General features: G+C 44.5%; 1 protein-coding gene across 1 annotated transcript in view; it reads right to left on the reverse strand.

Annotated features, from left to right (window-relative positions):
* Positions 1 to 13,129, reverse strand: part of LOC145358695 (procathepsin L-like) — a 35,961-nt gene that overhangs the window by 15,427 nt on the left and 7,405 nt on the right. Inside the window, exons 2-4 of the mRNA XM_080212922.1 lie at positions 7,054 to 7,133; positions 5,150 to 5,272; positions 1,048 to 1,227 (exon numbers count right to left, since the gene is read on the reverse strand). Coding sequence (XP_080069048.1) covers positions 1,048 to 1,227; positions 5,150 to 5,272; positions 7,054 to 7,133 — 383 coding nt within the window. The remainder of the gene's footprint in view (positions 1 to 1,047; positions 1,228 to 5,149; positions 5,273 to 7,053; positions 7,134 to 13,129) is intronic.

Below are 13,129 nucleotides of genomic sequence, written 5' to 3' on the forward strand. Positions count from 1 at the left end.
GTACGAGCACATCCTGTCGGGCATCGTCGCCCTGTGACGCCCTTCCCCACCCTCCCCGATACCCTGCACGCTTGCAGCCCCTGAACCCCTCGCACCTTCCACCAACCCTCTCCCCCCTGCCCCGAGTCTCCACACAGCCCCTGCCCTCTGACATCCTGCGTGCTTCCTGCCACCCAGCCTGCTCCTGCCTCCTTCCCCACAAGAGGAGAATGCCCATAATAAAGAGGAGCGGCGAAAGGCAGGGGGTGGTGTGCCCAGTCTCAGATTACCAGCACCCTTTGAGGAATGGGCACGCGATCTAGCGGGCGAGGATATGAACCGCATTGTGAGTGACAGCCAGGCTGGGCTGCCGTGAGCATCTGCCAATATTCCGAATGGAGCCCAGATTCCTGTCCCTCCCTTGCACTCAACCTTCTGTCCTGTGTTGCAGGAAAGGACCCAGACTCACCGGGCCCTCTGGCATCGCCACTGCCCACCTCCTTTCTCACGCCAAAACTCCCCGAGACAGCACTGAAGTCTCCTCGGAGGAAGAGCGGGAGGAAACCTCCGAGGCCGGCGCCAGTTTCTCGACACAGGCTTCCACATCACCGTTCAGGCGGCACGGTGGCACAGTGGTTAGCACTGCTGCCTCTCAGCGCCAGGGACCTGGGGTCGATTCCCGGCTTGGGCCACCGTCTGTGTGGAGTTTGCACGTTCTCCCTGCGTGGGTTTCCTCCGGGTGCTCCGGTTTCCTCCCACACTCCAAAGATGTGGGGGTTCGGTGCACTGGCCATGCTAAATTCTCCCTCAAGTGTACCTGAACAGGGACTGGAGGGTGGCAACTAGGGGATTTTCACAGTCACTTCAGTGCAGTGTTAATGGAAGCCGACTTGTGACACTAATAAATAAACTTTAACCTTTGGTTCACCATCCCAGACACTATCACCTCAATGGGACCAGTTAGTGGTGAGGCTTCTGGGTGAGCACGACCCATCTGATAACGTACATCAGGTGGAGGCGGGAACGTCTGTGACCTCTGCAACACGGAGGGGCCTGCCGAATTTTTACCTGGCTCTTTACTGGAGTAACCACGCCTTTGGTACGCCAATCGACAGGTGCGTTACTCAGATCATCATCATTTCCTTTATCTTCAACAAATTCAATATCTTCATCAATGGCTTCTTCAGTTGATTTAACAGCTTCGAATGGGAGGGATCCAGTCATGCGTTCACTGAACTCTTTGTTGGTCTAGAAAGTCAAACACAGAGATATTGATGAATGAAGTGATTGGTTTTAAATGGAGAATGTGTAGGAGGAGAGTGGATAACATTACATGGCCACATTCTCACTGATGTTAGCAAAAAGAGAGATCAAACTAACAAGCATTGCTGACATGTCTAATGTTTGACTCAAATAACCGCAGGAAAATGGGTTGTCCATTTCTGTACGTTCCAGGATAAAGGTGGGTGCAGAGTCTGAAGGTGATAAAGTATCTCTCTGGTCTAGGGCACCACAAACAAAGCTTGCCCATGATGATTGAATCTATTGATGTTTAACTGAACCATCCACATCAGGAAGCTCTCACATCCTATCACCAACCTGGTCTTAATTCCCGCTCAAAACACAGGCTGCAGTTGGTACAGAATTGGCCTCAGGACCCTTGGATTTCAGGGAGAAAGTTGGGCAGCATTCCCATTTCTGTTATCGATGGGGAAGTAGCTGTTACCCAAAGATCAGGTTTGGTTTTGATGCTCCCTGTGGTCGAATATCCTGTCCACAGGAATTGTTGAGTTTGACATCAAACCTGAGAAAATCTGATCTCCGATCAGTTATTGTCTTTTTTGGGAGTGGGGAAGGTGCGATTTTGAACTGGGATCCAACATTTCACCTTCAGACTTTATTATTTCACATTCACAATCCAATTTGTCTCATCAATTTCCCAATGATTTTGATGACAAGATCTGACATTGGAGTTGAAATTGCCATTGGTCCTAGTGTTGGGTTTTAGTCCATCCCTGCGGGAAGGTTAGGGCCAAGGGGAGATTAATGCAGCTGGTGTGTCGAACACTCAACACTATTCCAACACGTTTAAATTGTCACTTGGTTTGGTGCAGGTGAACTCATCCCTTGCTTTTTATTCAGAAAGTACAGCAGACACACGAGCGGTGTCCCAGCCCCTGTTGCTGTCCATCTGACAAGAGGAAAAATAATGAATTTAGATATTAAAATGGAAAGGAGAATCGATTTTAACAAAACATACCTTGGTGAGGGAGGTTGTTTATTAGGATGAGGCATTGGGATATCACTAACCAATCACACCTCATCCAGTAATAGCGCCATAATAACGTGCAGCGTAGGTTGGTACCTGGGATTTTGATGTTGTGGCCATTTCGGAGACATGGATAGAGTAGGGACAGGAATGATTGTTGCAAGTACCGAGGTTTAGATGTTTCAGTAAGATCAGGGAAGGTGGTAAAAGAGGGGGAGGCGTGGCATTGTTAGTCAGGGACAGTATTAAAGTGGCAGAAAGGACGTTTGATGAGGACTCATCTACTGAGGTAGTTTGGGCTGAGGTTAGAAACAGGAAAGGAGAGGTCACCCTGTTGGGAGTTTTCTATCGGCCTCCGAAAAGTTCCAGAGATGTCGAGGAAAGGATTGTAAAGATGGTTTTGGATAGAAGTGGAAGTAAAAGGGTAGTTGTTATGGGGGATTTTAACTTTACAAATATTGACTGGAAAAGCTATAGTTTGAATACTTTAGAGGGGTCAGTTTTTGTCCAATGTCTGCAGGAGGGTTTCCTGACACAGTGTGTGGATAGGACAACAAGAGGTGAGGCTACATTGGATTTGGTACTGGGGAATGGACCAGGCCAGGTGTGAGATTTGCAGGTAGGTGAGCACTTTGGTGATAGTGACCACAATTCAGTTACGTTTACATTAGCGATAGAAAGAGGGCAAGAATTATAGCTGGGGGAAAGGAAATGATGATGCGATTAGATGAGATTTAGGATGCATAGGATGTGGAAGGAAACTGCAGGGGATGGGCACAATTGAAATGTGGAGCTTGTTCAAGGAACAGCCACTGCATGTTCTTGATAAGTATGTACCTGTCAGACAGGGAGGAAGTGGTCGAGCGAGGGAACCGTGGTTTACTAAAGAAGTTGAATCTCTTGTGAAGAGGAAGAAGGAGACTTCTATCAAGATGAGACGTGAAGGCTCAGTTAGGGCACTGGAGAGTTACAAGTTAGCCAGGAAGGACCTAAAGAGAGAGCTAAGAAGAGCCAGGAGGGTACTTGGCAGGTAGGATCAAGGAAAATCCTAAAGCTTTCTATAGGAATGTCAGGAATAAAAGAATGATTAGGGTAAGATTAGGGTTAGTCAAGGACAGTAGTGGGAAGTTGTGCGTGGAGTCCGAAGAGATAGGAGAGACGTTAAATGAATATTTTTTGTCAGTATTCACACAGGAAAAAGACAATGTAGTTGAGGAGAATACTGAGATACAGACTATTAGACTAAACGGGATTGGGGTTCATAAGGAGGAGGTGTTAGCAATTCTGGAAAGTATGAAAATAGATAAGTCGCCTGGGCTTATCCTAGGACTTATCCTAGGATTCACTGGGCGGCTAGGGAGGAGATTGCAGAGCCTTTGGCTTTGATCTTTAGGCCATGATTGTCCACAGGAATGGTGCCAGAAGTCTGGAGGATAGCAAATGTTGTGCCCTTGTTCAAGAAGGGGAGTAGAGACAACCCTGGTAATTATAGACTAGTGAGCCTTACTTCTGTTGTGGACAAAGTTTTGGAAATGATTATAAGAGATAGGATTTATAATCATTTAGAAAGGAATAATTTGATTAGGGATAGTCAGTACAGTTTTGTGAAGGGTAGGTCATGCCTCACAAACGTTATTGAATTCTTTGAGAAGGTGACCAAACAGGTGGATGAGGGTAAAGCAGTTGATGTGGTGTACATGGATTTCAGTAAAGCATTTGATAAGATTCCCCACGGTAAGCTATTGCAGAAGATACGGAGACGTGGGATTGAGGGTGATATAGAGGTTTGGATCAGGAATTGGCTAGCTGTAAGAAGACGGAGGGTGGTGGTTGATGGGAAATGTCCATCCTGGAGTTCAGTTACTAGTGGTATACCGCAGGGATCTGTTTTGGGGCCACTGCCGTTTGTCATTTTTATAAATGACCTGGATGAGGGTGTAGAAGGGTGGGTTAGTAAATTTGCAATGACAATAAAGTTGGTGGAGTTGTGGACAGTGCGGAAAGATGTTGCAGGTTACAGAGGGACATAGATAAGCTGCAGAGCTGGGCTGAGAGGTGGCAAATGGAGTTTAATATGGAAAAGTATGAAGAGATACACTTTGGAAGGATAACAGGAATAGAGTACTGGACTAATGGTAAGTTGCTTGGTAGTGTGGATAAGCAGAGAGATCTCGGTGTCCATGTGCATAGATCCCTGAAAGTTGGCACCCAGGTTGATAGGGTTGTTAAGAAGGCGTACGGTGTGTTAGCTTTTATTGGTAGAGGGATTGAGTTTAGGAGCCGTGAGGACATGTTGCAGCTGTTAAACACTCTGGTGCAGTCGCACTTGGAGTATTGCGTACAGTTCTGGTCACCACATTATAAGGAGCATTGATATGGAAGCATTGGAAAGGGTGCAGAGGAGGTTTACCAGGATGTTGCCTGGTTTGGTGCGAAGGTCTTATGAGGAAAGGCTGAGGGACTTGAGGCTGTTTTCGTTAGAGAGAAGAAAGTTAAGAGGTGACTTAATAGAGGCATACAAGATGATCAGAGGATTAGATAGGGTGGACAGCGAGAGCCTTTTTCCTCGGATGGAGATGGCTAACACGAGGGGACAAAGCTTTAAATTAAGGGGTGATAGATATCGGACAGATGTCAGAGGTAGGTTCTTTACTCAGAGAGTAGAAAGGGCGTGAAATGCCCTGCCTGCAACAGGAGTGGATTCATCAACATTAAGTGCATTTAAATGGTCATTGGATAAACATATGGATGATATTGGAAGAGTGTAGGTTAGATGGGCTTTAGATTGGTTTCACAGGTCAGTACAACATCGAGGGGCGAAGGGCCTGTGTTGCACTGTAATGTTCTATGTTCTATAAATAATATTTAATTGAGATCCCAGACTAGACATCTTATACACACCAGGTCTGTAAACTCATTCGTTCCCATAGTAAATGTGTGTTTCCCCATTGAGTACTCCAGGTTGTGCTGTTCGATGTATCTCACATTGTCCTCCCATATCTTTCTCCTGTGGATCTCTTCTTCCTGAGTAAAGACATTTATTCAGTCAGATTCTCACATCTTTCATGAGTAAAATTATACAATAGTTTTAAAAACCTGGTACAAACGCTGGAGTAAAATTCACGAGACGCAAAGTGCCAGGAAATGACTGTCTCCCACAAGAGGGAATCTGACCGTCACTCCTTGACATGCAATGGCACTGAATGTCCCCTGATCAACGTCCTGGAGTTACCATTGACCAGAAATTCGACTCAACTAAATTAGATATCTTAATTCTGTGGCTGTAAGAGCAAGCCAGAGACTTAGAATCTTGTGGCATCTCTGACTCTGCAATGCCTGTCCACGATCTACAAGGCACAAGTTACGGGTATGATGGAATACCCTCCCCTTGCCTGAATGAGTGGAGTTCCAAAAACACTCAAGAATGTTGACACCATCCAGCACAAAGCAGCCCCGCTAGATTGGCACCACATCCACAAACATCATTGACACACAGAGTGTACCATCTACAGCACACACTGGAGGAACTCACCAAGGCTTCTTAGCATCTTCCAAACCCACAACTGCTGCCATCTAGAAGGATAAGAGCAGCAGGGACATGGGAACACAATGACATGGATGTGGACAATTGGGGTTTGGGCAGTAATTGCTGATCTATACTCAGTGATGCCCACATCACATGAATGAAGAAAAAGAAATGCAATAATGTTTCTATCCTCTCATCCTTACTGGACAAGTTACTCATCCATTTTCACACACACATAAAAAAACCAGATTGAATACCTGTACTGGGAAACAGAGGGAAATAACAGAAGAATAAAGAGCTGAACAAGAACAACATTTTTATTCTGGATATTGGATTGTCAACAGAAAGTTGGATAATAGGGGAACAATAAAGCTCATATAGTTTACAGATGAGATTTGTCGCCTCTATGATTTTGGAGATGTATTCTGATTGGTGTGTGTGAGGACAATCTCAATATGTTTAAAAATAATGATCCTCAATTTCTCAAGCTGTAATCATCTTCTCCGGAGATGGGGGGGTTGGACTGTGAAGAGAGACTAAATAGACTGGGTCTGTACTCGTTGGAGTTTAGAAGGATGAGGGGGGATCTTATAGAGACGTATAAGATAACGAAAGGGATGGATAGGGTAGATGTAGAGAGATTCTTCCCGCTTAGAAAGGATAGCAGGACTCGAGGGCACAGCCTCAAGATAAGTGGGGGGCAGTTTAGAACGGAGTTGAGGAGGAACTTCTTCACTCAAAGGGTGGTGAATCTCTGGAATTCTCTGCCCGTTGAAGTGGTGGAGGCGACCTCGCTAAATATATTTAAGTCACGGGTAGATAGATTTTTGACAGACAAGGGAATTAAGGGGAGAAAGCGGGAAAGTGTAACTCATCCACTTCAGGTCAGCCATGATCTTACTGAATGGCGGGGCAGGCTCGAAGGGCTAGATGGCCTACTGCTGCTCCTATTTCTTATGTTCTTATTTATTTTATTCTTATGTATCTATGGTAACTAAAGCAGGAATCCAGTGGAACCAAACTCTCTGCTGTTTCACTGAGAGTTCATGCAGTCCTCGACTGGAGTTAGAGACTGGGAGAATTCCCATGGAAGTTCAGGACCAATATCTTTTCAATTTCGCTTCACACACTCAATCCACCCAACTTTGAAATCATCTCTCCCACCTTGACTCCAAGTAAAAATTCTCAATAATTTACCAGTTGTGTGGAATCCCTTTCCCCTTGAGAGTGAGCTGAATGTTTGGAATAGGTTCCAGACTGGAACAAATCCCCCTTTTACCTCGGTGTACTGCTTCTCATGTTGCGATTTCCAGGTCTTCCAGTCTTCATCCAGTTTTGAATCAAATGTGTGGCCTAAGGCTGCAACCAGAATAGACAGCAACACACAGCCCAGAAACAGAGAGAGCTTCATGCTGGACAATCTAATGGAGCAAAACCAATGGCATTAGACATGGAGTGGACAATATTCACACACTGATGGGAAAATAGCTGTTTGGGAAAATTATTCTGCAAATGTACAAATATTATCCTCCACAATCAACTTCCAATTGCTCTCACTGTTTTATATTTTAGCCTCACTGAGCAGAAAAAGATATTTCATGGTGATAATCTGTGGATTGGAATATTCCTGCAAAGAAGTTTGTTGAATTGTCTTGACACATTAACACAAACGATCAAACATAGACATTCAAGTGACCAAAACACTGTTGGATTGTGACGAAAATCAAACTGTCACTTTCCCTAAATGTCCTTTCTTATCTCAGCAACCATCTGAGTCTCGTCTATATGTGGCTCCTGTCCACAGTCTTGTGGTTTATTAATTACCCTCTGAGTTGCCCCTTCAGCCTCTCTGCTGGATGAGACAATCTGGGGGAGGGGAAGAAACGGCTGCCTTATCAGCAACAGCTACATTCCAACAATAAAATTGAAAAGGCCCCCACCAGAGCAGAGAATAGCGTTCTCTGAACATGGAGTTAACATCCAAATAAGTATTAGGATCATAGAAAAACTACAGCACAATACAGGCCCTTCGGCCCATAAAGTTGTGCTGAACATGTCCCTACCTTAGAGATTACTAGGCTTACCTATAACCCTCTATCTTACTAAGTTCCATGTACTTCATTAATAGTCTCTTAAAAAGCCCTATCGAATCCATCTCCACCACCGTTGCAGGCAGCCCATTCCTCGCACACCCACCACCCTCTGGGTGAAAAACTTACCCCTGACATCTCCTCTGTACCTACTCCCCAGCACCTTAAACCTGTGTCCTCTTGTGGCAGCCATTCCAGCCCTGGGAAAAAGCCTCTGACTATCCACTTGATCAATACTTCTCAACATCTGATACACCTCTATCAGCTCATCCCTCATCCTTCGTCTCTCCAAGGAGAAAAGACCGAGTTCCCTCAACCTATCCTCATAAGGCATGCCACCCAATCCAGGCAACGTCCTTGTAAATCTCCTCTGCACCCTTTCTATGGCTTCCACGTCCTTCCTGTAATGAGGCGACCAGAACTGATCACAGTACTCCAAGTGGGGTCTGACCAGGGTCCTATATAGCTGCAACATTATCTCTCGATTCCTAAACTCAATTCCTCGATTGCTGAAGGCCAGTACACCATACGCCTTCTTAACCACAGCTTCAACCTGTACAGCTGCTTTGAGAGTCCTATGAACTCAGACCCCAAGATCTTCCTGATCTTCCACACTGCCAAGAGTCCTACCATTAATATTATATTCTGCCATCCTATTTGACCTGCCAAAATGAACCACTTCAACTTATCTGGGTTGAAATCCATCTGCCACTTCTCCGCCCAGTCTTATATCCTATCAATGTCTGGCTGCAACTTCTGACATTCCTTCACACTATCCACAACACCTCCAACCTTTGTGTCATCAGCAAACTTACCAACCCATCCCTCCACTTCCTCATCCAGGTCATTTATAAAGATCACAAAGAGTAAGGGTCCCAGGACAGATCCCTGGGGCACTCCACTGGTGACCGACCTCCATGCAGGATATGACCCAACTATTACCACTCTTTGCCTTCTGTGTGCAAGCCAGTTCTGGATCCACAAAGCAATGTCCCCTTGGAACCCATGCCCCCTTACCTTCTCAATAAGCCTTGCATGGGGCACCTTATCAAATGCCTTGCTGAAGTCCATATATACTCCATCTACTGCTCTTCCTTCATCAATGTGTTTAGTCACATCTTCAAACAATTCAATCAGTTTGGTAAGGCGTGATCTGCCTTTGACAAAGGCGTGCTGACGATTCTTAATCATATTATACCTCTCCAAATGTTCATAAATCCTGCCTCTCAGGATCTTTTTATATTGGTAATCACTGGGAACAAAGACCTCCTCTCCCTCCCCATCATAGCTCCAGGGAACAGCAGAAGGGAACATCAGCCTCTGAGAACTAGACTGTGATATTTCATGGTAAATGTATCACAATTAGGCAATGCTGATTGTTGTCATTTTCATACAGACTGACACACACACACACACACACACACACACACACACACACACACACACACACACACACACACACACACACACACACACACACACACACATTCTAAACAATAATTACACTCACTGTGCACAGAGTGACAGTGGGGGTTAGTCTCACACAGCCAAAGGGAAAGGTGACTGGGCAGCAAAAGAAATGAACAAAAGATCTGGTGAGATATCATTCAATCTCACCTGCCTTCCAGTCTATCACAGACCTGCCTTTTGTCCTGGTCCAACTTGTCCCTTGTTTAAATCCTGTTACACCTCTGACTTTCCCCAGTTCTGATGAAAGGTCATTCAGCTGAAACATTAACTCTGTTTCTCTCTTCACAGACACTGCCCGACCCGCTGAGTGTTTCCAGCGTTTTCCGTTTTTATTTCAGATTGCCAGCATCGGCAGGATTTTGCTTTTATACTAAAGGTTGGAGTTTGGGTGAATGGGGTTTCTAAAAAAGCCAAGTGTTCATTTCAACAAGGCGAGAACTGAGAAACTGAGTTGTTAAAATTGGATAAAACCTTGGATAACCCACACTTGGAGTTCTGAAATCCACATCATTAAAAGGATGACATCAGATTCCATTGGATAACATCGAACATACAACTCAGAAACAGGCCATTCATCACATCCAACCCAATCTAGTGTTCATCTTCAACTCCAGTCTCCTCCCATCTTTCTTCATCTAAATCTATCAATTCAACTCTCGATTCCTTCTCCCTTATATCTTTGTCTCATTTCTCCTTATACATTGTGAGACAATTCACTTCAACCAATCCATGGGGTAGTGAGCTCCATACCCTCACCAATCTTTGAATACAGAAGTTTTATCAGAATCCTCGATTGGATTTCTTGATGACATTCTTATCTGGCGCCTAGTTTTCCTCTTCCCCATAAGGGGAAACATTCTCTCTATCGCTGTGTCAAAAACTTGAATCATTTTAAACATCTCCTTTTGATCATCCTTCTTTCTTCCAGAGTAGAGGCAATTTATTTTTCCCTGACATACCCTCGCATTTCTGGTATCTCTTGTAAATCTTCTCTGTACCCTCATCACCGCCTCTGTTTCTTTGTTTATTGTGACCAGAACTTTATTCCATCCTTTAAGTCCAGCCTAACAAAGGATTGATGCAGATTTCCCCTCACTTTCCAAAGTTTCAATTCTCTCCCTTCCTAATCTGTGCATATTTTAGTGATTGATTTGTTAAAGAGGGTGCTTGTTCCCGCAGCTTAACTCATTTTTAAAAGACTTAACTCTCATTTTATGTTTAACGATCATTTTAGATTTCTCTTCCCTCATTCCAATTACACTTTTCAATGTTCTCCCTGACTTTATCCTTTCCGATGATCTCTCTCCTCTTTTGTTTTTATTGTATTTGTTTTGATTTCTTATCAATCCCTCTCCTCAATCTGACCCGTTTCAATGTGGACAGAGTGGAGAAATTGCAACAAATATTGATTTGGATGATAATACGGAGAGGTTTCAACCAGTGAAGATGTTGCAGGGTCTCGTCTCCAGAGAACAGAAAACCGAGAGGTGACTTAACAGATACTTCAAGATTATGAAAGGGTTTGATAACTGAGACAGAAATATAAATATAAGATTGTCACTGACTATTTGAATGGGGAATTCTGTAGAAACCTCTTTACCTACAGAGTGGTTAGAATAGAAGTTTGACATTTCCAAGTGCTCCTCAATTTAGTTTCCATTTTCATTTATTTTTTACAAATTTGCTGTTCTGTTTCCTGGCCATTAACCTTTCACTTTGATTTCTTTGTTGAAAAATAAAACCCTTCTTATGCTCTCTTGCTGCCAATTTATAGTGTTCACCATTGAACAGGAGCTGCACTGGAGCAGCCCTATCAACACTCTGGTTATACATGCAGGCCAGAGGCTGGGTATTCTGAGACAAGTGTCTCACCTCCTGACCATTCAGAAACTCTCCAAAATCTACAAGCTTCAAGTCAGGAGTGTGACGGAATAATCACCACTCATCTGGAAACTGCAGCCACAACAACGCAACACCATCCAGGATACAGCATTTCACTGGATTGGTGCTCCTACTATTAGGCTCAGTTTCTCCTGTACTGTCTACTGTGAGCAATAGGTAAAGATGCTGTTCACACATATATCTGTAGAGCATAGAGAAATAGCTTAAAGTTAAATAGATTGGATATAGTCAGGCACATTGATAACCCACTTTATGGAAACAACTGTGAGTTTAGTCACAAACATAGGACATAAGGTTCGATGCTGCTAACACAGCAATAATTAGGGATAATAAAAAGACTGCCTGTAATGTAGAGATAACATCAGAGATGTGATGTGCAGTGAAGCATACACCACATCCTGCAGGAATGTAAGAGGCCCACGTTATAAAAAGCAAATGGTCTGCAAGATGTGTTGTTTATACAACTAAGCATAAAAGGGGGAAGGGGTCACTGAGATAGTTGGGACAGCAGTGATTAAGTTGGCAAAGGATTGATTACTGCCAATCTGAACTGGACATGTAACAGTATTGGATAAGACGGATGAGTTTACTAATGCACTCTTGTGATAACAGGAGACCTGGTTAGATGGGGAGTAGAGGGGATGGGAACTTGGGGCACCTCGAGCCAATAGGGGAATGACAACACATAGATGGGACAGGGACCACCAATTAGGGGAGAACATCACATTGCAAAGCCATTACAATGCTTGTAAAAAAGGTATAAAATGTGCTGCAAATCTATGTGAGGTGTGCCTATTTCGCCAGACACCCGGTCTTGCAAGAACGTCAAATAAAATCTTGCTCCTTCAGAACTTGACTTGACTAAATTGTTTAACTGTGAGCTGTGTTTCTCACAATTGGGGGCTCGTCCGGGATCCTAACATCCCTGGTAGGGGGGTTGCCGGTGACAACTGGGAAGACGCGTCCCGTTCCAAATTGAACGGTCCCAGGCGCTCATCGGTGGGCTTCTCTGCCACTGACTGTTGAGAATCCTAGGAAAGTTGTTCTGAACGAGTAAGTGGGAAACGATAGGCACCGTCGTGTGGTCGGGCAACGCTGTGCACGGACCAAGGTAAGAAAAGTGACTTTTAAGTATTGCCTTGGCGACCGGGTCGTGGTAGGTAAACCATGGAAAAATGGGGGTAGTTGGAAGAAGTCCCCCGGGAAAGGTGCTGGGATTGGGGCCCCAGGGAACATCCCTCCAGAAAGTCCGTTGGGAAGGATGTTGGAAAGTTGGAGCACTAGTACTTGTACTAGGGATAAAAACAAGACTACAATGATAGGATATTGTTGTCTTGTTTGGGTGAAAGAAGCAATCAGGAGTCCGTCCGTCTTCTGGCCAAAGTACGGTTCGGATGAGGATTGGGTTTGTCAGATTCTTAATATGTATGTGAGATAGAAGCAGCCGGTGTCCCAGAAAGGAATTGACTATGCAAGTTGCTGGATAATGTTAATTTAGGGGCTGCGGGGGAGGTTATGTGATGAGGGAGCAGAGGAAAGTCGAATAAGGGAGGTGCCCCTAGAGGCACTGGAGTTTGTGGATGGGTCACGAAGTACATAGATGGATCAGCATGAATGGGATGGACCTATAATTGGTCTGAGCAGAAAGAGTAGAGAGAAGTATGTCAGCGGAACTGGGAACCCTGACGTAGGTTTTTACTGAGGTGCGGGGTGAACGCTAATAGCAGTTATGTATTTGGAATTGTACATGACTATATGACTGTTTGAGAGAGAAAGGGATTTGTCACGACATGAGGCACCCGAATCAAACACGGTCAAATTTATTAGAGGCCAGTGAGCTCCCATCAGTAAAGGGTTAAAAAGAGACAAGCAGGCTGACTCTGTATGGTACAG

The sequence above is a fragment of the Carcharhinus amblyrhynchos genome, chromosome 26 (assembly GCF_965287045.1).
Source record: "Carcharhinus amblyrhynchos chromosome 26, sCarAmb.v2.hapA, whole genome shotgun sequence".
NCBI lineage: Eukaryota > Metazoa > Chordata > Chondrichthyes > Carcharhiniformes > Carcharhinidae > Carcharhinus > Carcharhinus amblyrhynchos.